Raw genomic sequence first — 27,825 nt, 5'->3', positions numbered from 1 at the left:
TCCTTTCCTCTGAGCCAGAAGTGGAACGAGTACTCACAGGTACTGAGTGAGCCAGCCAGGACAGAAGCCCTCCTGCACTTCAGCTACGAAGAGGGAAGGCCCTATGGGAGCTGTGACAGCAGGCAGCCGTCGTGGCCACAGGGATCATGAAGTGGTTGAGTTCAAAATTTTTAGTGCAAGGAGGAAAAAAAAAGGCAGAATTGCCACCACGAACTTTTAAAGAGAGCAAACTTTAAGCTTCTCAGGGAGCAAATTAGCAGTGTCCCCTACAATTCTGCTCTCCAGTATCCAGGGGCCCACGAGAGCTAGTCACTTCTCAAGAAACACCTTTCAAAAGCCTGGGAGCAGGCAATCTCACTGTGCCATGTGCCAAGCAAGCGGGGCAGCTGGCCTGGATGAAGAGGGAACACCTGGAACTGGGGCAAAACAAGAAAGCACACAGCATCTGGAAGCAAGGTCTGGTTTCAGAGGGAAAGTACAGAGCTGCAGTTCGGATCTGCAGGGAGAAAACAAGAAAAGCCAAAGCTGTGCTTGAGTTGATGCTGAGCAGTGTGGTGTGAGACAACAAAAAGGCTTTTGCAGGTTTGTCAGCAGCAAGAGGAGGTCAAAGGAAAACAGGGGACTGATACTTGGGGTGAAAGGTCACCTCACAGGTGGAGACGTCTAACGCCTTTTCTGCCTCAGCATTTAACAACAGCAACAGATCTTGGTTTGCCTGGACCTCTCGGTTGGAGGACATCACAGGGGAAGCAGTAACTTTCAATGAGCAGACATTACAATTGTAGGGATGCAGCTGTACCAGCTGAACGGCCATGGTCCATGGAGTTTGGCAGGACTTGCTTCTGAGGGAATTAGCAGATGTTACAGCTAAGTGGCTGGAGCAGCTCAGTGGGAAGGGACTGAGGGCGCTGGTGGCAGCAGGCTCAGCAAGAGCCAGCAGTGTGCCCTGGCAGCTGAGAGGCAAACGTTTTGGGGTGTATTACACAAAGCACAACCAACAGGTCAAAAGAGGTGATTCTTCCACAATATTTAGCACTGGTGTGGCCTCAGCTGTGGCCTCACTGTGTACAGCTCTGGGCTCCACAACATAGCAGGGTTATTGAGGTTCTTGGAAGCATGCTGAGGAGGACACAGAGCAGCAGGGAGACGAGTGCTGTGAGGAGAGCCCGAGGGCACTGGGGTTGCCTGGTCTGAAGAACAGGAGGCTGAGAGGCGGCCTCACCGTGCCCTGCAGCCCCTGAGGAGGGGGAGCAGAGGGAGCAGCTGGGATCTGCTGCTGGGAACCAAGGACGGGACGTGCAGTGACGGTCCAACCTTGTGCCAGTTCCCAATTGAACTGTCCCATGTCAATGCATGACACTGGTTTGTAAGTTCAGCACTCAGCGAGGTGAAACCGGTCTCGAAACATTTCCTTCCGACTTTCTGGATTCCATATTGAAAAACACAAAGCCTGAGAGGCTGCAACACGCTGTCAAATGCTAATTAACCATTTCTACTCCGAGAAAATTAAACGAGGAAAGTGATTTCGCACACTGCGGCATGAAAAAGCAAACTAAGGTCAGTGATAAAATTTCCAACTGAAGAAAGCAATGAAGGGCAAAGCCTTTGGAAAAGAGCAGAGTAGGTAACATGAATAAAAGCAGCATGCAGAACGCATTTCTCAGGCTCACAGCATCTCTACCGCAGAGAAGCCAACAGGTGACTCTGGCAGACCTCACGAGAGAACTATCTGCTGGGTGCTTTCAGCCTGCTTCCTCTTACCTGGAGCAACCATGATCTCATTTTTCTTGGTGCGGATCCGCAGGAAGGTGAGGTCATTTTGGGGATCGATGTTTCGAACGGCGCTCCTTGCCTTCATGATGAAGCTGTGCATTAGGCCAACATACTGAATGGTTGTGGTGTTGTCCATAGTGCTTCTGATAGGAATACCTGCAAGAAGCCACCACGGGGACAGCAAGGGTCAGTAACACAGCTTTTGAACCAACTCCCTCCACGTATCACCGTATCCAACTGCAGTGGCCAGTGAACCTGACTATGGGTCAGAGAGCTAAAACAGGGGGGTGGGAGCAGGAGTGCTCTTTTGAAAGCTTAAAAGAAGAGCATGAACAGAAATAAGACAGAGAGGTTAAGTTCTGCAACCACACATGAAGGTGAGAATAACCGCTTCCCTCTACTAGCCTCTGTGGTTTCCTTTTGCTTTGCCAGTTATTCATCTCAGATGTATAAACAGATAAATAAAAACAAAAATAAGTGTTTTAGGGGGAGAGTGGAAACGTCTGCCATGTTTTCTAAGGATTATTTCTAGAAAACATTTGGCTTAAACTGACACACAATTTTAACAAGCTGAGCTTAAGTACAGGAAAATCTCTGCTGAGAGAGACATCAACTGCAACTCCTTAAAAAGCACGAGCGGTGTAAGTTATGATCTGAGAAAACAGACTGACAGTACCATCAGAATTAGCAACAATGAGTCCTTGCACTCCTTTGTGGCTCTGAATTCGCTTCAGCGTTTCTTCTACCTCAGCCTGCAAAAAACAGAAAGCGCAAATCAAAAGATCACAGGTGCTGGTTGCCTTCAACTAAAGCCTCACAACAATGTGCCTGACAGTAAAGATGCACAAAGATGACACACAGACACGGCCTGCACCTTTCCAGAAAGCACTGCGTGCTTCAGTACTATTTTCTCTGCCTGGTCTTTTTAGTTGGTTTCCACTCATTTTGGATATCAGGGGGAAGTTCTTTCCAGAGAGAGTGGTGAGGTGCTGGAGCAGCTGCCCAGAGAGGCTGCGGGTGCCCCATCTCTGCAGGTGTTCAAAACCACGTTGGATGGAGCCCTGGGCAGCCTGGTCTGGTGCCAGATCTGGAGGTCGGTGGTGCTGCCTGTGGCAGGGGTTGGAACTTGATGATCCTGATGGGCTTTTTCCCAACCCAAGCCATCCTATGATCCGCGCTCTTTATTTAGAATTATTGTTGGTGTAGGGATCACTACTTTGGAAAATCAACTCCCCCAGAGATAAAAGAAAAAAAGATGACTGAAGGCCCAAGCATCGGTTTTTATGTTTTTGGTTCCCTGTAAAGGAAACAGAGGCGTGCTGCACATTTCAGATCCTGCAAGACCTGGCACAGAACAAAAGAATCAGCTAAAGTAATGGGAAAGGCCAGAGCTACAGGGGGCACCTGGCAACGGGGCTGCATTTGTCAGGCACCGTGAGTAACCCCCTGCCCACCTCCCCAGCTGGGAGAGGTGATTTGTGTCAGCAAAAAAAAGCATTAGTTCAGCCTAAGAACTGCCAGCAAACCTTCCACGGGGCTTTGGGAGCTTTCAGAGTAATGCAGACTGCTGCTATGATCACACAGCACCACCTGAGCTTGTTTTGACAAAGCAGAATTATTATCCCACACATCAAAAAAAAAAATCAAAAAACTGTAATTGCTTTGGCGGAGGCCTTGATTTCTTCTGAATGCTGGACTGCTTCCACTTGGGAGACAAGGAAAGAGAAAAAAAGCCCAGATAACTACAGGGTGTGAAAATGCTGAGTGACAAACAGCGGCTCTGTTCAGATGGAACTCTCTGTTTCATCTGAAAAACCGTCCTGTCTTCTTCATAAATACACCTGAGCCCAAAGTCATCAAATACCTAAACAGATCTCAACAAATCTGCTTGGGTGCCAAGAAGCATCCAGACAGAACTACGCTGACTTTGAATCTCCTCTACCACCCAGCAGTTAACCCAACTCAGAGGAGGGGGAGCAGCTCTGGCAGCTCACAGCTGTTTGTTCAGGGATGTCTTCCGGAGCTGCACACAGAGGAGACTCCTCCCCAACACCTCACTCAGCCCCTGCCATCCACCGGGCCAACAAAAACATCACCCAGAAAAACATCACGAACTGAATCCGAGCAGCAAACAAAACCTTAATCCCTGAGGAGCGGCCCCGGCCCGACCGCATCACTCACCATCGCGACCCGCCGCCTCAACGCCCACTAACGCCCCGCGCGCATGCGCCGCCGGCTCCACCAATCAGAGGCCAGGGCGCGCTGCTGACCCGGAAGCACTCCTTCTGAGAGGGGTCAACCGCGGCGACGCGGTAACGGTCGGGCCCGGCGGCCGGCCCAGAATCCCCGGCGTTCACACATCGCAGCGGTGCAGGGCAGCGCCGCGGCCTTCCCCCGCACGCCTTTGGTTGGTGCCGGCCGCCCCAGCGCCCCCCCGCGGCTCCCAGCAGCTCCCTAGCGATCCCGGCGGCGCAGTTCCCGCCCCAGCAGGCCCGGGCCGCGCTCAGCACCGGAGCCGCGCAGCGCGGCCTGAGGAGCTGCCCCGGCCCGACCGCATCTCTCACCATGGCAACACGCCGCCTCAACGCCCAGTAACACTCCGCGCGCATGCGCCTCCGGCTCCACCAATCAGAGGCCAGGGCGCGCTGCTGACCCGGAAGCACTCCTTCTGAGAGGGGTCAGCCGCGGCGACGCGGTAACGGTCGGGCCCGGCGGCCGGCCCAGAATCCCCGGCGTTCACACATCGCAGCGGTGCAGGGCAGCGCCGCGGCCTTCCCCCGCACGGCTTTGGTTGGTGCCGGCCGCCCCAGCGCCCCCCCGCGGCTCCCAGCAGCTCCCTAGCGATCCCGGCGGCGCAGTTCCCGCCCCAGCAGGCCCGGGCCGCGCTCAGCACCGGAGCCGCGCAGCACGGCCTGAGGAGCGGCCCCGGCCCGACCGCATCACTCACCGCCTGCCGAGGAAACGATTCCTCAAACTTGAGCATTGCTCCACTTGCAGGCGAGGGGAGCAGGAGCTGAAAAGGACAGGTGGGCATTAAAGAAGGGCAGAGCTTAACAGAAAGCAGACCTGCTGCAGACAGTGCCACCAGCTGTGTTTGAACAGCAGTGCCTTAGCGCACGCTCACAGTAAGGCACACCTACCTTGCAAGGGCCGCTCAGGAAGGTTGTGACACAGGCACCCGTTGCTCCATTGCTCCCCTGAGCCCCAACTCCATTTCTCAGCCACTCACATGCCTCGATGTTCTGCAACAGTCACAAGACAGAAATTCAATTCATCGCAGACGTCCTCAAACCTCCCTTCTCAGGGCAGTCGCACTCATTTCTCTGCATGAGAACTCGGGGAGGGCTTACCGAGTGAGCAGCATTTACTGCCACTTGGGAGCAGGAACCTCTGCCCAACTCTAACCTCCTAACAGGAACCTCTGCCCAACTCCAACCTCCTAACAGGAACCTCTGCCCAACTCTAACCTCCTAACAGGAACCTCTGCCCAACTCCAACCTCCTAACAGGAACCTCTGCCCAACTCCAACCTCCTAACAGGAACCTCTGCCCAACTCTGACCTCCTAACAGGAACCTCTGCCTAACGCTAAAACTGAACTGAACACTAAAACTAAGCTAACACTAAAATCAACAACAAAGCCCAGAAGTGGCACCTAACTCCTACAGGGGGAAGATGGAACCGGGGGCCCGCAGAACCGCAGAGGAGCAACAAGGTGGAGGAGGAGCAGATGTCAGCAATGCCACCCAGCTAATGCCGGGGGCTGCGCAGAGGGTAAGGAGCCGAGCGCCCGGACCAGCGATGGCGGAGCTGTGAGCGCGCCAACACGGGGCCTGGCACGGTGGTGTGGTGCCAGGCCAGCTGTGCCGCAGGCGGATCCACCTCCATGGGCTCATCCAGAGGTGGATCCACCTCCACGGGCTCCCCATGGTCGCTCACAGCGCTGGCCCGGGCGCGATGGAACCGGGCTCCCTTCCTCCTCTCCCTCCGCTGCCTGATGGTCATGGTGGGCCTCAGTGGAGCTGACGGCGCCTGCCTGCGGGGAGACAGCAGCCCCGGCTTCCATTTCTTCTAAAACCTGGGGTTTTTCCCCTTAAATATGGCTTTTTCTGCCAGAAATCCCTGTTTTTCTCCTTAAATATGGGATTTTTCCCCTCAAACATGGCTTTTTCAGCTAGAAACCCCTCCTTCCCCCTAAAATCTCGGGTTTATGCCCATAAATATGGCTTTTTCTCTTAGGAATCCCTGTTTTTCTCAATAAATCTCAATTTTTTGCCATTAAATATGGCCTTTTCTGCTAGAAATCCTGTTTTCTGCCTTAAATCTGGGGTTTTTACAATAAATCCCTGTTTTTCTGTTAAAATCTTGGGTTTTTCCCAATAAATATGGCTTTTTCTCCTAGAAATCCCTGCTTTTCCCCTCAAATCTGGGGGTTTTCCCCTTAAATAAGGCTTTCTCTGTTAGAAATCCCTGGTTTTCCCCTTAAATATGGATTATTCTGCAATAAAACAGTGTTTTTCCTATCAAATCAGGATTTTCTCCCAGAAATCCCTGTCTTTCCCCTTCAATCTGGGAATTATCCCATTACATAACATTTTTCTGCTAGAAATCCCCATTTTACCCCTTAAATCTTCGGTTTTCTACCATAAATCCCTGTTTTTCCCCTTAAATCTGGGGTTTTTCCCCTTAAATATGGCTTTTTCTCCTAGAAATCCCTGTTTTTCCCCTTAAATCTGGGTTTTTTCCTCTTAAATATGACTTTTTCTGCCAGAAATCCCTGTTTTTCCCAATAAATATGGCTTTTTCTCCTAGAAATCCCTGCTTTTCCCCTCAAATCTGGGGTTTTTCCCCTTAAATAAGGCTTTCTCTGCTAGAAATCCCGGGTTTTCCCTTTGCTTTTCTTTGCCTTGCTTCTCTTTTCTCTTCCTTTCCTTTTCTCTTTCTCTCTTCCCCTTCACATTTCCCTTTCTCTTTCCTTTCATTTCTTACTGTCGTCCCCTTCCCTCCCCTCCCCCCCATTCCCCTCCCCTCCCCTCCGTTTGCTTTCTGTCCACACTCAGTCTGCACATCTGCAATGGACATGCCTGGAGAAGATCACCTATGCAGGCAATAAATGGCTTGTGCTGTGCTTCACCGCTTTGTGCTCTTGAAAGACTGATTTGTTTTGCCCTTTCCTAACCCCCAGGTCTCAGGAGGGCTCGGCTGGCTTTGCTGCGGAGCCTTATCACCCCACAGTCTGAAGACTTGGGGGAAAAGCCCAGCAGCTCCGTAGCTGCCAAGGGAAGACTTCATGCCCTGGCCTTCACACAGCCCGCCTCTCCCCGCTCTGCTCTGCGCTCCTGCCATCCCCTGCAGCCCCTGTGCTGCGGCAAACACGAGCGCGGCTCGGGCCCAACGCCCTCCCTGCTGCACGCCCTCTCACGGCCCCATGTGCTGCAGCCACACCACTGCCCCAGCCCCGCAGCCCTCCTGCCCGCAGCGCAGCCCCACGCACCGGGCTCGGCCCCAGCCCCGAGGAGCTGATGGAGGCGACTCAGCCCCGCTGCATCCACACCCAAACCTCACACGCACTAACCGCTCCTCAATACTCCGTTTCCCTCCTTTGCAGCCAGCTCCTTGGCTGCACGCAGCCCCACAATCCGCTCTTTCCTCTCCAGCAGTGCAGCACGCAGGCAGGCAGGCAGGCAGGCAGGCAGCAGAAGGCAGGGCCGTGTAGCACGCTGGACCCAGCGCACCGTGCAGGCTCCTTCGTGGAAGGAGGAAGACGCCGACGCGCCAATCCAAAATGGCAGGCAGACACTCTTGACGTGCGGCTTCTGCTCTCCTCCCCTCCCCTCTCTCGGGCTCCGGCTCAGCAAGGTGCCCTCGCAGCACCCAGACGCTCCACACGCGCCGCTGCCCATGACGCGCTCGAAGCCATTGCAGCTGAAGCAGCTGAAGCAGCACGGCTCGCTGCCCTCCCGGCTCACGCCTGAGCTCTGGGCCCCAGGCGCGCTCACCTGCAGCCCTCCCGCTGCCCTCTCCTCCTGCCCCACTCCCAGCGCTGCTCTTCACACCAGCCCACCCGCACTTGAACTCCTCGCGGCTCAACCGGAGCCTGACGTGCAGGCCACGGCTGCCCGCAGGTGCAGCTGGCCTTCCCAGGGCAAGCAGGAACAGTCCGTGCTACAGAAGGCTGGAAAAGCCACCAGGCAAGCTGGAGAGACACGCTCAAGGGGCTGAGTGCAGGGACACCTTTCTTCCTCGCGCGCTGCTTCCTCTCCTTTCGTTTCTCTCACTCCTCACAGAGCAAGCTGATGCTCACACGCTTCGCTAGCAGTTACGCTTTGGCTGAAAGGCCACCGCTTGGCAAGACCAGCATGGAAACGCGGGAAAAGCAGCTCCATCTCCAGGGAGGGACGTGAAGCCGGCCGGTTCAGCGCCCTGCCGCTGCCAGCCCAAGCCAGGCATGTCTGGACCAGCTACTGAAAGAGGCAGCACCAGGTGGAAAAGGTTTCTTTCCCTTTTATTTTCAACGAAGGGATTTGGGTTGCCTTTTGTAGATACGTCAACAGACAGTAAAATAGCCTGGACACCGCTCGTGACCAGCGACATGCGCTAAGTTCACCTCATCATCAACATTCTGAAACAGCTATCGAGCTGAAGGACCCTGAAGGAACGCAGCGTCCCCAGCTCTTGCCAGACATGAAATCCCACACAGGCAAAGTCCCATTTGTTGGTCACGCATCAGAAGCCCTGCCAGCTTCCTCAGCTCCTCTCCAATGTCCGTGCAAGGGAAAGCACGGCCACGCCACAAAACCAGGCGTACAGTGCGCTGCCTTTGGAGCACCTCTCAGCAAGCATTCCCGCTGCTCCCTTTGGCCTTCGAGGCTTAGCGCTCAAGCCCTCACCGTTTCTTTTTGCTTTCCTTCTTGGCTTTCTTGCTCAGCTGTGCAGCACTTGCCTTGGGTTTCTTCACCGTCTCCCAAGTCTTAGACTCCAAGCCGTCCGAGTCCTACAGGAATCAATTCACAAACAGTCAGGGAACTTTCTGACAATTGCCTGACAGCTCGCTTTGGGAGCTCAAGTCACCTGACTGGGCAGCTTTGGGCGCCAGTGCTGCACATTGCCTTCCTGGCATCAGGCCACTACAGAAACTCCACCTCTCTCTTGTTCCCAAAAATCCCACGGAAGCTACAGTCTACAGGCCTTGCCTGCAAGGCAGTCCCTGCACAGGGGGACGCCCTGCCTGCCACTCACAGCCCACTGAAGCAGCCGCAGCGGCAGCAGCACGACGAGAAGATGAGCTTGCACCTCCAGGCTCCTTGCGTGCCACCAGGAACAGCACGCACGCCCAAGGAAGGGCACAACAAACTGCCGCACTCTCAGCAATGCCGCGGCGCGCTACCGTAGGCAACGGCTCCAGCTGCTTCCCTCCCAGCCCGTTTCCTCAGCATTTCTATCAACCTCTATCAAGCAGAGCGCTACTTACTGTCTCTGGGCACTTGGGAACTGGCAGCATTATGGCCCACACGCACACAAGCTGGAAAACGGCTCCAAAGAAGAGGCCGCAGCGCAGCACGTTCTCCATCAGCGTGGGCTCAGGGATCTCAGGGGCCGAGAAATGCACTTCAGCGGCCATAGCGCAGACAGCCTGCTGCTCTGCTGCTCTCCAGGAGGCTGCTTTCTACAAGGGGGAAACGAGAGCCATCATTCCGTTCGTGCGCTCCGACGGTGCGACTTCCTGCTAGCAAAAACTCCCAGCCTGACTCACAGACGTGCTCTGAAGACAGCCTTGGTCTTCCGACCCAACCACAAGGAGGGACGCCAAACTTGCATGTCAGCAACAGCTGAACAGGCAAGAATCAACTTCTCCCTGAGCTTGATCACACACGCACGACCACTGTCTCATGAACACTAACAACAACAGTATTCATACCGTCAGTGGCACATTTGCATCTACCTGGGCACGTACGTGTTCACGGCCTTGCTGCTGCTGTGCCGGACGGCACCAAGCACAGCAAGAAAGCACGCAGAAAGCCCATCTGCTGAGCACAGGGGGATGAGCTGGGCTCACGCCTAAGCACTGCTTACTGCAAAGGAAGGCACACCTACCCGGCAACGGCCACGCAGGACGCTCGACACACAGTCACACACTGTTCTCCTGAGGCCCAACGCAATGGCGCAGCCACTCACACTCTGCTCCTCGACGGTCTGCAACACAAAAGTCACAAGCTGGAAATTCAATCCATCCAAGATGCCATCGCGCCTCCGTGCTCACGGCACTCGCACTCATGTCTTGGCAGGATCAATCAGGCGTGTGCTTACCGAGTGAGCGCTGCTCACTGCCACTTGACACCAGCAATCGACCCCGAACTGTCCAGTATGAACAGGAACCTATGCCTAACACTAAAAGACTACAAGTAACCTATGCCTAACTCTAACATAAGAACAGGAACCTATGCCTAACACTAAAAGACTACAAGTAACCTATGCCTAACTCTAAAACATGAACAATAAGCTACTCCTAACACTAACACTAAACTTAACACTAAAATCAACGAGAAAAACAACACCTAAACTATAACTCCCGCAGCATTTAAATGGGAAGAGGAGAACTTGGCTCCCCAGGAGGCTCGGAGGAGGAGCTGATGGAAACTCATGCCACCCAGCTAATGCTGGGGGCGGGGGCCGCGCAGCGGGTAGGGAGCCGAGCGCCTGGACCAGCGGCGGTGGAGGGACGGCGCCGATGCGGGGCCTGGCACGGTGGTGTGGTGCCAGGCCAGCTGAGCCGCAGGCGGATCCACCTCCATGGGCTCTTCTGGAGGTGGATCCACCTCCATGGGCTCATCCGGAGGTGGATCCACCTCCATGGGCTCCACGGAGGTGGTCGCAGCGCTGGCCCAGGCGCGATGGAAACGGAATCGCTGCCCCCTCCTCCGCTTGATCTTAAAGGCGGCCCCCCTCCTCCTCTTCGCTTCTGGGAAGCCAAGCTCCCTCTTCCCATTTAAAATTGGGCAAAGTTCGCCCCTCGCTCTCTTTGCTCCTGCCATGGCTGACAGAGCTCACAGAGGCGAGTGCGTTGGCCGGGGCAGCGGTGACCAAGGTGACGGCTGTGATGCGGCGAAGGTTCTAAAATGGCAGCCGCACTGCTGGCAATGGCGTTCCACATAGCATGAGGAGGGGGCTGGAGGACAGGGCACGGGACGGCAGCTAGAAGGCGCTCCCTGTGCCCAGCGGGCAGCCCTTCTCTCCGGCAAGCAAGAGGCCACAGAGGAGCCGGCCCCGAGAAAAGGGCCCTCGGCCTCCTTCATCCTCTCCCTGCTTCCACACGGCAATCTGTTGCGGCTGGCACACGCAGCACACAGCGCCATGTTCAGGGGCCTCCCGAGCCCAGCGCCAACAACAGCAGGCTCCACAGCGCACCTCACCACGCCTGCCTCCTGGCACACACCAGCTCCGCTTTCCACCTTAGCACCCAGCGCCTCTTCTTGCGCCTCACGGCTGGGGATTCAACCATTCCCTACCATCAATACGGCCAGCTGCATTTTCATTACAATCACTCTGACTCCATTCCACAGCCGCGCACAATGCTGGCACACACACACGGGGCCACCCTGGCTCACCCATGCTTCGCGGGGACCCACACAACAGCATGAGCAAAGCAGGCAGAAACGTGCCGTGCTCCTGACTGATGGCAGTCCGAAAATCTCCCTCTCCCTCCCCCCAGCCCACGAAGGCAGCAGTTCTCCCAAGCAACCAACACAATCACACACAACTGCAGCCCTGGCTCGTCCCGACAACGGACGTCCAGACGAAGCACATCTTCACAAACCTTCTGCCAGCTCCGCACCCTCCGGCCAACACAGCGCCCGGGCGCCTTGCTCCACTGCCCGCCCGGGCTTTGCTGGCGACAACTCGGCCCTACGGGGCCTCCTCCTTCACACGCCCCAAACACCAACACAGCTCCGCACTCGCACGGCCTTCCCTGAGAGGAAGCCGCCCCCCGACCCCGCACCACCCGCCGGCGCCGCACGCATCGCCTCTGCGTGCCGGCAGCACCGCCAGCTCCTCCCCCGAGCGCCCCTCCATGGCCCCGCACCGAGGCCCGACCCCGTTCCCAGCACACAGCCCGCTCCTCCCGGCCCCGCTCACCGGCCCGGCGCCGCCATGCCGCGCTGCCCCGGAAGTGCTCTCCGCCGCCAGGAACCACTTCCTGCCCCGGCCCTACCAACCGCCTGCGGCGTCGCGTTGCTGAGGGCGGCCTGGGGGCGGCCCGGGGCCTGGAGGAGGGGGACGGGCAGCTGGCGGGGTCCGCTGCCGGATTCCCCTCGGGTGGCGCCGGCGGCACGCAACTTGTCTTCTTCTCCTTTTCTGCCTTTTCCCTTTTCCCCCTTTTGCTTTCCTTTGCCTTGCTTCTCTTTTCTCTTCCTTTCCTTTTCTCTTTCTCTCTTCCCCTTCACATTTCCCTTTCTCTTTCCTTTCATTTCTTACTGTCGTCCCCTTCCCTCCCCTCCTCCCCATTCCCCTCCCCTCCCCTCCGTTTGCTTTCTGTCCACACTCAGTCTGCACATCTGCAATGGACATGCCTGGAGAAGATCACCTATGCAGGCAATAAATGGCTTGTGCTGTGCTTCACCGCTTTGTGCTCTTGAAAGACTGATTTGTTTTGCCCTTTCCTAACCCCCAGGTCTCAGGAGGGCTCGGCTGGCTTTGCTGCGGAGCCTTATCACCCCACAGTCTGAAGACTTGGGGGAAAAGCCCAGCAGCTCCGTAGCTGCCAAGGGAAGACTTCATGCCCTGGCCTTCACACAGCCCGCCTCTCCCCGCTCTGCTCTGCGCTCCTGCCATCCCCTGCAGCCCCTGTGCTGCGGCAAACACGAGCGCGGCTCGGGCCCAACGCCCTCCCTGCTGCACGCCCTCTCACGGCCCCATGTGCTGCAGCCACACCACTGCCCCAGCCCCGCAGCCCTCCTGCCCGCAGCGCAGCCCCACGCACCGGGCTCGGCCCCAGCCCCGAGGAGCTGATGGAGGCGACTCAGCCCCGCTGCATCCACACCCAAACCTCACACGCACTAACCGCTCCTCAATACTCCGTTTCCCTCCTTTGCAGCCAGCTCCTTGGCTGCACGCAGCCCCACAATCCGCTCTTTCCTCTCCAGCAGTGCAGCACGCAGGCAGGCAGCAGAAGGCAGGGCCGCGTAGCACGCTGGACCGAGAAGGAGCCGGAGGGCACAGCCCGCCCCGCGGGCTGCTTCTGCTAACACGGATTTGTCAGGCAGGAGCAACCCCTCGCCAGCACAAGCAGCAGCATCCCCCAGTGAGGCTGCAGTTACAGTTTACAGTTATTTCTTTCTTATTTCGGAGGAACCAGATAACATTTAACATAACATTTTTATCTTTAATAACACGCACAGAAAAATGACGAGAGCAAGGATCAGATGAAAGCAGCTCCTGAACTGCGACAGCTGAGAGATGCAACAGAGCCTCGATGTCTGCATTCAGGCACAGCACCTCTGTCGCTGCCTGAGACAACAAAGAGACGTGATGGAAAAACACTCCAACCTCTGAGGCAATTATAAGCATGCAGCAGATGTATTTTCAGTGAATCACTGTTCAGAGAAAGCAGCAGAGAGGTAAAACGCCCTACAAAGGTTCTACTTTTTGAAGGAAAAAAAAACAAAAAACAATTGTGACAATAACTGAATTCCTTACAAGACAAGGATCACACACATTCTAATTCCGTTCCCAGGTGTAAAACCAGGCACCAACCAGGCATTACCCCGTGTTCCCAGCACTGCCTGTAGCTTCCAGAAGGCAGATCTGAACACAGGCCGGGCACTTCTGCTAACACGGATTTGTCAGGCAGGAGCAACCCCTCGCCAGCACAAGCAGCAGCATCCCCCAGTGAGGCTGCAGTTACTGAATCGAGGGAAATCCTTTCGTGCTGATAAAACTGCCATCACAGAACTGCTCGGTCAGAGGGGTGAAAAGGAGGGAGCCCAGCAGGCAAGATGGAACAGCTCCCTGCACAGCCCTCCCATCCCGTGGGACAGAGCAGCCTGGGGAGGAACAGGGCTCTCGGAGCGCTGCACGCTGCTGATGCCGCTCCCAGTACTGAGCTGAGCACACAAAGGAAATGCAGCACAAGACAACGTGCATCACTTCTTAACGTGGGCTGTGGCATTCTGCAGAGCGCAGGCACATTTCGGTACAAGGCAGAGCTGTGTCTGCCACATGGGACTAACTGGGGACACAAACACTGGGCACAAATTCTTCAACTCTGCATGCAGTTACAAGACCTTTTCAAGGCTACTGAAAAACATTTTCTTTCTTATTTCGGAGGAACCAGATAACATTTAACATAACATTTTTATCTTTAATAACACGCACAGAAAAATGACGAGAGCAAGGATCAGATGAAAGCAGCTCCTGAACTGCGACAGCTGAGAGATGCAACAGAGCCTCGATGTCTGCATTCAGGCACAGCACCTCTGTCGCTGCCTGAGACAACAAAGAGACGTGATGGAAAAACACTCCAACCTCTGAGGCAATTATAAGCATGCAGCAGATGTATTTTCAGTGAATCACTGTTCAGAGAAAGCAGCAGAGAGGTAAAACGCCCTACAAAGGTTCTACTTTTTGAAGGAAAAAAAACAAAAAACAATTGTGACAATAACTGAATTCCTTACAAGACAAGGAAAAACCAGACAAAAGCCATCACTGATGACACTTTTTAAATTTAATGTGACCAGACTTTTTCAAGTAACTTAGAAAATAAGAGAGAACAACAGGACAGGAAGGTTTCATATTTAGTCATTCATACAGACAACAAGAACACCTGCTTTGGTTCCTCCAAAACATCGCAGAAGTGGCACAGCAGAGTTAATACCAGAGCTCTACTCTTTAGCATTAAATTAAAAAAAAGAAAGTTGGGCAAAGGGAAAAAAGCAGATCAAGTGAGTGCAATTATTCAGTTGGATTCTGGATGCCAATCATGAAGTAGTCTTTATCTGGAAGGGAAAAGAAAAAAAAACAAATTATTCTCTCATTGTTGATACTTATTCACAAAGAAAAGCATCCCTGTTGCTCAATACAGGAACTTCCAGCTTTGTCTCTTTCTGGTATCTCACTGACACGCTGTCCTGACATTCATCCCCAGTGATCAGAACAGGTTTGACGTGTTGGATCCCTTATCTGAGTCTCGTGGTGGAAAAGTCTCACGTGCTCAAGAGCCACATTTAACACCGTTCATCCCTAATAAGTGAGAATAACTGACACGTGCAATGATTGAAGCAAACCAGGCAGCGCAAGACAGCGATTTCCCATATCTCACAGCCAGGCTGCAGGACCGAAGGGGTTCCAGCTGCGTTTGTTCTGGAGTAATGGTTATTTCTCTTTCCACCTTTCGTATGGAAATGAGGGGATGCACCAGCACAAACCCCAGAGCCTCTTCCCCAAGCACTGCTCCCACCGGCTCCTGCACAGCTGCCTGCTGGAGCACCAGCCTCCTTCTTTGCCTCCCCACCAGCAGAATGCCACTACAGTCCAAAGGAACAAAGCTGAGTTCTTGCACCATTAATGCAACTCATCCCTGTTTCATAGCTGGCCGAAATGCCCAGGAGTATCTCCAGAAAGAAGGCTGCTGCCACATTCTGTGACCCAGTACAGCTACAAGTTAAAATCCTTTCCTCTGAGCCAGAAGTGGGACGAGTACTCACAGGTACTGAGTGAGCCAGCCAGGACAGAAGCCCTCCTGCACTTCAGCTACGAAGAGGGAAGGCCCTATGGGAGCTGTGACAGCAGGCAGCCGTCGTGGCCACAGGGATCATGAAGTGGTTGAGTTCAAAATTTTTAGTGCAAGGAGGAAAAAAAAAGGCAGAATTGCCACCACGAACTTTTAAAGAGAGCAAACTTTAAGCTTCTCAGGGAGCAAATTAGCAGTGTCCCCTACAATTCTGCTCTCCAGTATCCAGGGGCCCACGAGAGCTAGTCACTTCTCAAGAAACACCTTTCAAAAGCCTGGGAGCAGGCAATCTCACTGTGCCATGTGCCAAGCAAGCGGGGCAGCTGGCCTGGATGAAGAGGGAACACCTGGAACTGGGGCAAAACAAGAAAGCACACAGCATCTGGAAGCAAGGTCTGGTTTCAGAGGGAAAGTACAGAGCTGCAGTTCGGATCTGCAGGGAGAAAACAAGAAAAGCCAAAGCTGTGCTTGAGTTGATGCTGAGCAGTGTGGTGTGAGACAACAAAAAGGCTTTTGCAGGTTTGTCAGCAGCAAGAGGAGGTCAAAGGAAAACAGGGGACTGATACTTGGGGTGAAAGGTCACCTCACAGGTGGAGACGTCTAACGCCTTTTCTGCCTCAGCATTTAACAACAGCAACAGATCTTGGTTTGCCTGGACCTCTCGGTTGGAGGACATCACAGGGGAAGCAGTAACTTTCAATGAGCAGACATTACAATTGTAGGGATGCAGCTGTACCAGCTGAACGGCCATGGTCCATGGAGTTTGGCAGGACTTGCTTCTGAGGGAATTAGCAGATGTTACAGCTAAGTGGCTGGAGCAGCTCAGTGGGAAGGGACTGAGGGCGCTGGTGGCAGCAGGCTCAGCAAGAGCCAGCAGTGTGCCCTGGCAGCTGAGAGGCAAACGTTTTGGGGTGTATTACACAAAGCACAACCAACAGGTCAAAAGAGGTGATTCTTCCACAATATTTAGCACTGGTGTGGCCTCAGCTGTGGCCTCACTGTGTACAGCTCTGGGCTCCACAACATAGCAGGGTTATTGAGGTTCTTGGAAGCATGCTGAGGAGGACACAGAGCAGCAGGGAGACGAGTGCTGTGAGGAGAGCCCGAGGGCACTGGGGTTGCCTGGTCTGAAGAACAGGAGGCTGAGAGGCGGCCTCACCGTGCCCTGCAGCCCCTGAGGAGGGGGAGCAGAGGGAGCAGCTGGGATCTGCTGCTGGGAACCAAGGACGGGACGTGCAGTGACGGTCCAACCTTGTGCCAGTTCCCAATTGAACTGTCCCATGTCAATGCATGACACTGGTTTGTAAGTTCAGCACTCAGCGAGGTGAAACCGGTCTCGAAACATTTCCTTCCGACTTTCTGGATTCCATATTGAAAAACACAAAGCCTGAGAGGCTGCAACACGCTGTCAAATGCTAATTAACCATTTCTACTCCGAGAAAATTAAACGAGGAAAGTGATTTCGCACACTGCGGCATGAAAAAGCAAACTAAGGTCAGTGATAAAATTTCCAACTGAAGAAAGCAATGAAGGGCAAAGCCTTTGGAAAAGAGCAGAGTAGGTAACATGAATAAAAGCAGCATGCAGAACGCATTTCTCAGGCTCACAGCATCTCTACCGCAGAGAAGCCAACAGGTGACTCTGGCAGACCTCACGAGAGAACTATCTGCTGGGTGCTTTCAGCCTGCTTCCTCTTACCTGGAGCAACCATGATCTCATTTTTCTTGGTGCGGATCCGCAGGAAGGTGAGGTCATTTTGGGGATCGATGTTTCGAACGGCGCTCCTTGCCTTCATGATGAAGCTGTGCATTAGGCCAACATACTGAATGGTTGTGGTGTTGTCCATAGTGCTTCTGATAGGAATACCTGCAAGAAGCCACCACGGGGACAGCAAGGGTCAGTAACACAGCTTTTGAACCAACTCCCTCCACGTATCACCGTATCCAACTGCAGTGGCCAGTGAACCTGACTATGGGTCAGAGAGCTAAAACAGGGGGGTGGGAGCAGGAGTGCTCTTTTGAAAGCTTAAAAGAAGAGCATGAACAGAAATAAGACAGAGAGGTTAAGTTCTGCAACCACACATGAAGGTGAGAATAACCGCTTCCCTCTACTAGCCTCTGTGGTTTCCTTTTGCTTTGCCAGTTATTCATCTCAGATGTATAAACAGATAAATAAAAACAAAAATAAGTGTTTTAGGGGGAGAGTGGAAACGTCTGCCATGTTTTCTAAGGATTATTTCTAGAAAACATTTGGCTTAAACTGACACACAATTTTAACAAGCTGAGCTTAAGTACAGGAAAATCTCTGCTGAGAGAGACATCAACTGCAACTCCTTAAAAAGCACGAGCGGTGTAAGTTATGATCTGAGAAAACAGACTGACAGTACCATCAGAATTAGCAACAATGAGTCCTTGCACTCCTTTGTGGCTCTGAATTCGCTTCAGCGTTTCTTCTACCTCAGCCTGCAAAAAACAGAAAGCGCAAATCAAAAGATCACAGGTGCTGGTTGCCTTCAACTAAAGCCTCACAACAATGTGCCTGACAGTAAAGATGCACAAAGATGACACACAGACACGGCCTGCACCTTTCCAGAAAGCACTGCGTGCTTCAGTACTATTTTCTCTGCCTGGTCTTTTTAGTTGGTTTCCACTCATTTTGGATATCAGGGGGAAGTTCTTTCCAGAGAGAGTGGTGAGGTGCTGGAGCAGCTGCCCAGAGAGGCTGCGGGTGCCCCATCTCTGCAGGTGTTCAAAACCACGTTGGATGGAGCCCTGGGCAGCCTGGTCTGGTGCCAGATCTGGAGGTCGGTGGTGCTGCCTGTGGCAGGGGTTGGAACTTGATGATCCTGATGGGCTTTTTCCCAACCCAAGCCATCCTATGATCCGCGCTCTTTATTTAGAATTATTGTTGGTGTAGGGATCACTACTTTGGAAAATCAACTCCCCCAGAGATAAAAGAAAAAAAGATGACTGAAGGCCCAAGCATCGGTTTTTATGTTTTTGGTTCCCTGTAAAGGAAACAGAGGCGTGCTGCACATTTCAGATCCTGCAAGACCTGGCACAGAACAAAAGAATCAGCTAAAGTCATGGGAAAGGCCAGAGCTACAGGGGGCACCTGGCAACGGGGCTGCATTTGTCAGGCACCGTGAGTAACCCCCTGCCCACCTCCCCAGCTGGGAGAGGTGATTTGTGTCAGCAAAAAAAAGCATTAGTTCAGCCTAAGAACTGCCAGCAAACCTTCCACGGGGCTTTGGGAGCTTTCAGAGTAATGCAGACTGCTGCTATGATCACACAGCACCACCTGAGCTTGTTTTGACAAAGCAGAATTATTATCCCACACATCAAAAAAAAAAATCAAAAAACTGTAATTGCTTTGGCGGAGGCCTTGATTTCTTCTGAATGCTGGACTGCTTCCACTTGGGAGACAAGGAAAGAGAAAAAAAGCCCAGATAACTACAGGGTGTGAAAATGCTGAGTGACAAACAGCGGCTCTGTTCAGATGGAACTCTCTGTTTCATCTGAAAAACCGTCCTGTCTTCTTCATAAATGCACCTGAGCTCAAAGTCATCAAATACCTAAACAGATCTCAACAAATCTGCTTGGGTGCCAAGAAGCATCCAGACAGAACTACGCTGACTTTGAATCTCCTCTACCACCCAGCAGTTAACCCAACTCAGAGGAGGGGGAGCAGCTCTGGCAGCTCACAGCTGTTTGTTCAGGGATGTCTTCCGGAGCTGCACACAGAGGAGACTCCTCCCCAACACCTCACTCAGCCCCTGCCATCCACCGGGCCAACAAAAACATCACCCAGAAAAACATCACGAACTGAATCCGAGCAGCAAACAAAACCTTAATCCCTGAGGAGCGGCCCCGGCCCGACCGCATCACTCACCATCGCGACCCGCCGCCTCAACTCCCAGTAACGCCCACTAACGGCCCGCGCGCATGCGCCGCCGGCTCCACCAATCAGAGGCCAGGGCGCGCTGCTGACCCGGAAGCACTCCTTCTGAGAGGGGTCAACCGCGCCGCCGCGGTAACTGTCGGGCCCGGCGGCCGGCCCAGAATCCCCGGCGTTCACACATCGCAGCGGTGCAGGGCAGCGCCGCGGCCTTCCCCCGCACGGCTTTGGTTGGTGCCGGCCGCCCCAGCGCCCCCCCGCGGCTCCCAGCAGCTCCCTAGCGATCCCGGCGGCGCAGTTCCCGCCCCAGCAGGCCCGGGCCGCGCTCAGCACCGGAGCCGCGCAGCACGGCCTGAGGAGCGGCCCCGGCCCGACCGCATCACTCACCGCCTGCCGAGGAAACGATTCCTCAAACTTGAGCATTGCTCCACTTGCAGGCGAGGGGAGCAGGAGCTGAAAAGGACAGGTGGGCATTAAAGAAGGGCAGAGCTTAACAGAAAGCAGACCTGCTGCAGACAGTGCCACCAGCTGTGTTTGAACAGCAGTGCCTTAGCGCACGCTCACAGTAAGGCACACCTACCTTGCAAGGGCCGCTCAGGAAGGTTGTGACACAGGCACCCGTTGCTCCATTGCTCCCCTGAGCCCCAACTCCATTTCTCAGCCACTCACATGCCTCGATGTTCTGCAACAGTCACAAGACAGAAATTCAATTCATCGCAGACGTCCTCAAACCTCCCTTCTCAGGGCAGTTGCACTCATTTCTCTGCATGAGAACTCGGGGAGGGCTTACCGAGTGAGCAGCATTTACTGCCACTTGGGAGCAGGAACCTCTGCCCAACTCTAACCTCCTAACAGGAACCTCTGCCCAACTCCAACCTCCTAACAGGAACCTCTGCCCAACTCCAACCTCCTAACAGGAACCTCTGCCCAACTCTGACCTCCTAACAGGAACCTCTGCCTAACGCTAAAACTGAACTGAACACTAAAACTAAGCTAACACTAAAATCAACAACAAAGCCCAGAAGTGGCACCTAACTCCTACAGGGGGAAGATGGAACCGGGGGCCCGCAGAACCGCAGAGGAGCAACAAGGTGGAGGAGGAGCAGATGTCAGCAATGCCACCCAGCTAATGCCGGGGGCTGCGCAGAGAGTAAGGAGCCGAGCGCCCGGACCAGCGATGGCGGAGCTGTGAGCGCGCCAACACGGGGCCTGGCACGGTGGTGTGGTGCCAGGCCAGCTGTGCCGCAGGCGGATCCACCTCCATGGGCTCATCCAGAGGTGGATCCACCTCCATGGGCTCATCCAGAGGTGGATCCACCTCCACGGGCTCCCCATGGTCGCTCACAGCGCTGGCCCGGGCGCGATGGAACAGGGCTCCCTTCCTCCTCTCCCTCCGCTGCCTGATGGTCATGGTGGGCCTCAGTGGAGCTGACGGCGCCTGCCTGCGGGGAGACAGCAGCCCCGGCTTCCATTTCTTCTAAAACCTGGGGTTTTTCCCCTTAAATATGGCTTTTTCTGCCAGAAATCCCTGTTTTTCTCCTTAAATATGGGATTTTTCCCCTCAAACATGGCTTTTTCAGCTAGAAATCCCTCCTTCCCCCTAAAATCTCGGGTTTATGCCCATAAATATGGCTTTTTCTCTTAGGAATCCCTGTTTTTCTCAATAAATCTCATTTTTTTGCCATTAAATATGGCCTTTTCTGCTAGAAATCCTGTTTTCTGCCTTAAATCTGGGGTTTTTACAATAAATCCCTGTTTTTCTGTTAAAATCTTGGGTTTTTCCCAGTAAATATGGCTTTTTCTCCTATAAATCCCTGCTTTTCCCCTCAAATCTGGGGTTTTTCCCCTTAAATAAGGCTTTCTCTGTTAGAAATCCCTGGTTTTCCCCTTAAATATGGATTATTCTGCAATAAAACAGTGTTTTTCCTATCAAATCAGGATTTTCTCCCAGAAATCCCTGTCTTTCCCCTTCAATCTGGGAATTATCCCATTACATAACATTTTTCTGCTAGAAATCCCCATTTTACCCCTTAAATCTTCGGTTTTCTACCATAAATCCCTGTTTTTCCCCTTAAATCTGGGGTTTTTCCCCTTAAATATGGCTTTTTCTCCTAGAAATGCCTGTTTTCCCACTAAAATCTGGGCTTTTTCCTCTTAAATATGCCTTTTTCTCCTAGAAATCCCTGTTTTTCCCCTTAAATCTGGGTTTTTTCCTCTTAAATATGACTTTTTCTGCCAGAAATCCCTGTTTTTCCCAATAAATATGGCTTTTTCTCCTAGAAATCCCTGCTTTTCCCCTCAAATCTGGGGTTTTTCCCCTTAAATAAGGCTTTCTCTGCTAGAAATCCCGGGTTTTCCCTTTGCTTTTCTTTGCCTTGCTTCTCTTTTCTCTTCCTTTCCTTTTCTCTTTCTCTCTTCCCCTTCACATTTCCCTTTCTCTTTCCTTTCATTTCTTACTGTCGTCCCCTTCCCTCCCCTCCTCCCCATTCCCCTCCCCTCCCCTCCGTTTGCTTTCTGTCCACACTCAGTCTGCACATCTGCAATGGACATGCCTGGAGAAGATCACCTATGCAGGCAATAAATGGCTTGTGCTGTGCTTCACCGCTTTGTGCTCTTGAAAGACTGATTTGTTTTGCCCTTTCCTAACCCCCAGGTCTCAGGAGGGCTCGGCTGGCTTTGCTGCGGAGCCTTATCACCCCACAGTCTGAAGACTTGGGGGAAAAGCCCAGCAGCTCCGTAGCTGCCAAGGGAAGACTTCATGCCCTGGCCTTCACACAGCCCGCCTCTCCCCGCTCTGCTCTGCGCTCCTGCCATCCCCTGCAGCCCCTGTGCTGCGGCAAACACGAGCGCGGCTCGGGCCCAACGCCCTCCCTGCTGCACGCCCTCTCACGGCCCCATGTGCTGCAGCCACACCACTGCCCCAGCCCCGCAGCCCTCCTGCCCGCAGCGCAGCCCCACGCACCGGGCTCGGCCCCAGCCCCGAGGAGCTGATGGAGGCGACTCAGCCCCGCTGCATCCACACCCAAACCTCACACGCACTAACCGCTCCTCAATACTCCGTTTCCCTCCTTTGCAGCCAGCTCCTTGGCTGCACGCAGCCCCACAATCCGCTCTTTCCTCTCCAGCAGTGAAGCACGCAGGCAGGCAGCAGAAGGCAGGGCCGCGTAGCACGCTGGACCGAGAAGGAGCCGGAGGGCACAGCCCGCCCCGCGGGCTGCTTCTGCTAACACGGATTTGTCAGGCAGGAGCAACCCCTCGCCAGCACAAGCAGCAGCATCCCCCAGTGAGGCTGCAGTTACTGAATCGAGGGAAATCCTTTCGTGCTGATAAAACTGCCATCACAGAACTGCTCGGTCAGAGGGGTGAAAAGGAGGGAGCCCAGCAGGCAAGATGGAACAGCTCCCTGCACAGCCCTCCCATCCCATGGGACAGAGCAGCCTGGGGAGGAACAGGGCTCTCGGAGCGCTGCACGCTGCTGATGCCGCTCCCAGTACTGAGCTGAGCACACAAAGGAAATGCAGCACAAGACAACGTGCATCACTTCTTAACGTGGGCTGTGGCATTCTGCAGAGCGCAGGCACATTTCGGTACAAGGCAGAGCTGTGTCTGCCACATGGGACTAACTGGGGACACAAACACTGGGCACAAATTCTTCAACTCTGCATGCAGTTACAAGACCTTTTCAAGCCCGGACCAGCGATGGCGGAGCTGTGAGCGCGCCAACACGGGGCCTGGCACGGTGGTGTGGTGCCAGGCCAGCTGTGCCGCAGGCGGATCCACCTCCATGGGCTCATCCAGAGGTGGATCCACCTCCACGGGCTCCCCATGGTCACTCACAGCGCTGGCCCGGGCGCGATGGAACAGGGCTCCCTTCCTCCTCTCCCTCCGCTGCCTGTTTTTCTCCTTAAATATGGGATTTTTCCCCTTAAATCTGGGGTTTTCTACCAGAAATCCCTGTTTTTTTCCCCTTAAATCTGGGGTTTTCTACCATAAATCCCTGTTCTTCCCCTTAAACCTGCGTTTTTTCCCCTCGAATATGGCTTTTTCTGCTACAAATGAAAGTTTTTTCCCCTTAAATCTGGGTTTTTTCCTCTTAAATATGGCTTTTTCTGCTAGAAATCCCTGTTTTTCTCATTAAATCTCAATTTTTTGCCATTAAATATGGCCTTTTCTGCTAGAAATCCTGTTTTCTGCCTTAAATCTGGGGTTTTTACAATAAATCCCTGTTTTTCTGTTAAAATCTTGGGTTTTTCCCAATAAATATGGCTTTTTCTCCTAGAAATCCCTGCTTTTCCCCTCAAATCTGGGGTTTTTCCCCTTAAATAAGGCTTTCTCTGTTAGAAATCCCTGGTTTTCCCCTTAAATATGGATTATTCTGCAATAAAACAGTGTTTTTCCTATCAAATCAGGATTTTCTCCCAGAAATCCCTGTCTTTCCCCTTCAATCTGGGAATTATCCCATTACATAACATTTTTCTGCTAGAAATCCCCATTTTACCTCTCAAATCTTCGGTTTTCTACCATAAATCCCTGTTTTTCCCCTTAAATCTGGGGTTTTTCCCCTTAAATATGACTTTTTCTCCTAGAAATCCCTGTTTTTCCCCTTAAATCTGGGTTTTTTCCTCTTAAATATGACTTTTTCTGCCAGAAATCCCTGTTTTTCCCAATAAACATGGCTTTTTCTCCTAGAAATCCCTGCTTTTCCCCTCAAATCTGGGGTTTTTCCCCTTAAATAAGGCTTTCTCTGCTAGAAATCCCGGGTTTTCCCCTTGCTTTTCTTTGCCTTGCTTCTCTTTTCTCTTCCTTTCCTTTTCTCTTTCTCTCTTCCCCTTCACATTTCCCTTTCTCTTTCCTTTCATTTCTTACTGTCGTCCCCTTCCCTCCCCTCCCCCCCATTCCCCTCCCCTCCCCTCTGTTTGCTTTCTGTCCACACTCAGTCTGCACATCTGCAATGGACATGCCTGGAGAAGATCACCTATGCAGGCAATAAATGGCTTGTGCTGTGCTTCACCGCTTTGTGCTCTTGAAAGACTGATTTGTTTTGCCCTTTCCTAACCCCCAGGTCTCAGGAGGGCTCGGCTGGCTTTGCTGCGGAGCCTTATCACCCCACAGTCTGAAGACTTGGGGGAAAAGCCCAGCAGCTCCGTAGCTGCCAAGGGAAGACTTCATGCCCTGGCCTTCACACAGCCCGCCTCTCCCCGCTCTGCTCTGCGCTCCTGCCATCCCCTGCAGCCCCTGTGCTGCGGCAAACACGAGCGCGGCTCGGGCCCAACGCCCTCCCTGCTGCACGCCCTCTCACGGCCCCATGTGCTGCAGCCACACCACTGCCCCAGCCCCGCAGCCCTCCTGCCCGCAGCGCAGCCCCACGCACCGGGCTCGGCCCCAGCCCCGAGGAGCTGATGGAGGCGACTCAGCCCCGCTGCATCCACACCCAAACCTCACACGCACTAACCGCTCCTCAATACTCCGTTTCCCTCCTTTGCAGCCAGCTCCTTGGCTGCACGCAGCCCCACAATCCGCTCTTTCCTCTCCAGCAGTGCAGCACGCAGGCAGGCAGGCAGGCAGGCAGGCAGCAGAAGGCAGGGCCGTGTAGCACGCTGGACCCAGCGCACCGTGCAGGCTCCTTCGTGGAAGGAGGAAGACGCCGACGCGCCAATCCAAAATGGCAGGCAGACACTCTTGACGTGCGGCTTCTGCTCTCCTCCCCTCCCCTCTCTCGGGCTCCGGCTCAGCAAGGTGCCCTCGCAGCACCCAGACGCTCCACACGCGCCGCTGCCCATGACGCGCTCGAAGCCATTGCAGCTGAAGCAGCTGAAGCAGCACGGCTCGCTGCCCTCCCGGCTCACGCCTGAGCTCTGGGCCCCAGGCGCGCTCACCTGCAGCCCTCCCGCTGCCCTCTCCTCCTGCCCCACTCCCAGCGCTGCTCTTCACACCAGCCCACCCGCACTTGAACTCCTCGCGGCTCAACCGGAGCCTGACGTGCAGGCCACGGCTGCCCGCAGGTGCAGCTGGCCTTCCCAGGGCAAGCAGGAACAGTCCGTGCTACAGAAGGCTGGAAAAGCCACCAGGCAAGCTGGAGAGACACGCTCAAGGGGCTGAGTGCAGGGACACCTTTCTTCCTCGCGATTCTTCCTCTCCTTTCGTTTCTCTCACTCCTCACAGAGCAAGCTGATGCTCACACGCTTCGCTAGCAGTTACGCTTTGGCTGAAAGGCCACCGCTTGGCAAGACCAGCATGGAAACGCGGGAAAAGCAGCTCCATCTCCAGGGAGGGATGTGAAGCCGGCCGGTTCAGCGCCCTGCCGCTGCCAGCCCAAGCCAGGCATGTCTGGACCAGCTACTGAAAGAGGCAGCACCAGGTGGAAAAGGTTTCTTTCCCTTTTATTTTCAACGAAGGGATTTGGGTTGCCTTTTGTAGATACGTCAACAGACAGTAAAATAGCCTGGACACCGCTCGTGACCAGCGACATGCGCTAAGTTCACCTCATCATCAACATTCTGAAACAGCTATCGAGCTGAAGGACCCTGAAGGAACGCAGCGTCCCCAGCTCTTGCCAGACATGAAATCCCACACAGGCAAAGTCCCATTTGTTGGTCACGCATCAGAAGCCCTGCCAGCTTCCTCAGCTCCTCTCCAATGTCCGTGCAAGGGAAAGCACGGCCACGCCACAAAACCAGGCGTACAGTGCGCTGCCTTTGGAGCACCTCTCAGCAAGCATTCCCGCTGCTCCCTTTGGCCTTCGAGGCTTAGCGCTCAAGCCCTCACCGTTTCTTTTTGCTTTCCTTCTTGGCTTTCTTGCTCAGCTGTGCAGCACTTGCCTTGGGTTTCTTCACCGTCTCCCAAGTCTTAGACTCCAAGCCGTCCGAGTCCTACAGGAATCAATTCACAAACAGTCAGGGAACTTTCTGACAATTGCCTGACAGCTCGCTTTGGGAGCTCAAGTCACCTGACTGGGCAGCTTTGGGCGCCAGTGCTGCACATTGCCTTCCTGGCATCAGGCCACAACAGAAACTCCACCTCTCTCTTGTTCCCAAAAATCCCACGGAAGCTACAGTCTACAGGCCTTGCCTGCAAGGCAGTTCCTGCACAGGGGGACGCCCTGCCTGCCACTCACAGCCCACTGAAGCAGCCGCAGCGGCAGCAGCACGATGAGAAGATGAGCTTGCACCTCCAGGCTCCTTGCGTGCCACCAGGAACAGCACGCACGCCCAAGGAAGGGCACAACAAACTGCCGCACTCTCAGCAATGCCGCGGCGCGCTACCGTAGGCAACGGCTCCAGCTGCTTCCCTCCCAGCCCGTTTCCTCAGCATTTCTATCAACCTCTATCAAGCAGAGCGCTACTTACTGTCTCTGGGCACTTGGGAACTGGCAGCATTATGGCCCACACGCACACAAGCTGGAAAACGGCTCCAAAGAAGAGGCCGCAGCGCAGCACGTTCTCCATCAGCGTGGGCTCAGGGATCTCAGGGGCCGAGAAATGCACTTCAGCGGCCATAGCGCAGACAGCCTGCTGCTCTGCTGCTCTCCAGGAGGCTGCTTTCTACAAGGGGGAAACGAGAGCCATCATTCCGTTCGTGCGCTCCGACGGTGCGACTTCCTGCTAGCAAAAACTCCCAGCCTGACTCACAGACGTGCTCTGAAGACAGCCTTGGTCTTCCGACCCAACCACAAGGAGGGACGCCAAACTTGCATGTCAGCAACAGCTGAACAGGCAAGAATCAACTTCTCCCTGAGCTTGATCACACACGCACGACCACTGTCTCATGAACACTAACAACAACAGTATTCATACGGTCAGTGGCACATTTGCATCTACCTGGGCACGTACGTGTTCACGGCCTTGCTGCTGCTGTGCCGGACGGCACCAAGCACAGCAAGAAAGCACGCAGAAAGCCCACCTGCTGAGCACAGGGGGATGAGCTGGGCTCACGCCTAAGCACTGCTTACTGCAAAGGAAGGCACACCTACCTGGCAACGGCCACGCAGGACGCTCGACACACAGTCACACACTGTTCTCCTGAGGCCCAACGCAATGGCGCAGCCACTCACACTCTGCTCCTCGACGGTCTGCAACACAAAAGTCACAAGCTGGAAATTCAATCCATCCAAGATGCCATCGCGCCTCCGTGCTCACGGCACTCGCACTCATGTCTTGGCAGGATCAATCAGGCGTGTGCTTACCGAGTGAGCGCTGCTCACTGCCACCTGACACCAGCAATCGACCCCGAACTGTCCAGTATGAACAGGAACCTATGCCTAACACTAAAAGACTACAAGTAACCTATGCCTAACTCTAACATAAGAACAGGAACCTATGCCTAACACTAAAAGACTACAAGTAACCTATGCCTAACTCTAAAACATGAACAATAAGCTACTCCTAACACTAACACTAAACTTAACACTAAAATCAACGAGAAAAACAACACC

At 54.0% G+C, this 27,825-nt stretch overlaps 2 protein-coding genes across 11 annotated transcripts in view; both read right to left on the bottom strand.

Annotated features, from left to right (window-relative positions):
- The window catches only part of LOC128081186 (dynein light chain roadblock-type 1-like), a 144,977-nt gene extending 132,728 nt beyond the window's left edge, over positions 1–12,249 (bottom strand). Inside the window, exon 1 of the mRNA XM_052684200.1 lies at positions 11,906–12,249. The gene's annotated coding sequence lies outside the window, so the exon portion shown is untranslated. The remainder of the gene's footprint in view (positions 1–11,905) is intronic.
- LOC128081184 (dynein light chain roadblock-type 1-like) overlaps positions 1–27,825 on the bottom strand; it is a 33,318-nt gene that overhangs the window by 1,031 nt on the left and 4,462 nt on the right. The window contains exons 2-6 of one of the 10 annotated variants that reach the window (XM_052684186.1): positions 27,364–27,462; positions 26,741–26,935; positions 9,866–9,964; positions 9,243–9,437; positions 8,260–8,765 (exon numbers count right to left, since the gene is read on the bottom strand). In XM_052684186.1, the coding sequence (XP_052540146.1) occupies positions 8,658–8,765; positions 9,243–9,437; positions 9,866–9,964; positions 26,741–26,935; positions 27,364–27,462 (696 nt within the window). In that variant the 3' untranslated portion in view covers positions 8,260–8,657. Of the gene's footprint in view, positions 1–1,761; positions 1,930–2,449; positions 2,526–3,954; positions 4,015–4,337; positions 4,364–4,913; positions 4,954–8,259; positions 8,766–9,242; positions 9,438–9,865; positions 9,965–14,403; positions 14,764–17,195; positions 17,364–17,883; positions 17,960–19,388; positions 19,523–19,974; positions 20,077–25,757; positions 26,264–26,740; positions 26,936–27,363; positions 27,463–27,825 lie in introns of those variants that run through there. The other 9 variants (XM_052684187.1, XM_052684188.1, XM_052684191.1 and 6 more) reach the window with 9 other exon arrangements.

The sequence above is a fragment of the Tympanuchus pallidicinctus genome, unplaced genomic scaffold (assembly GCF_026119805.1).
Source record: "Tympanuchus pallidicinctus isolate F22 unplaced genomic scaffold, pur_lepc_1.0 scaffold20, whole genome shotgun sequence".
In the NCBI taxonomy this organism is placed as follows: Eukaryota; Metazoa; Chordata; class Aves; order Galliformes; family Phasianidae; genus Tympanuchus; species Tympanuchus pallidicinctus.
Note: the sequence above shows the minus strand (reverse complement) of the source record. Positions and strands in the feature narration are given on the sequence as shown.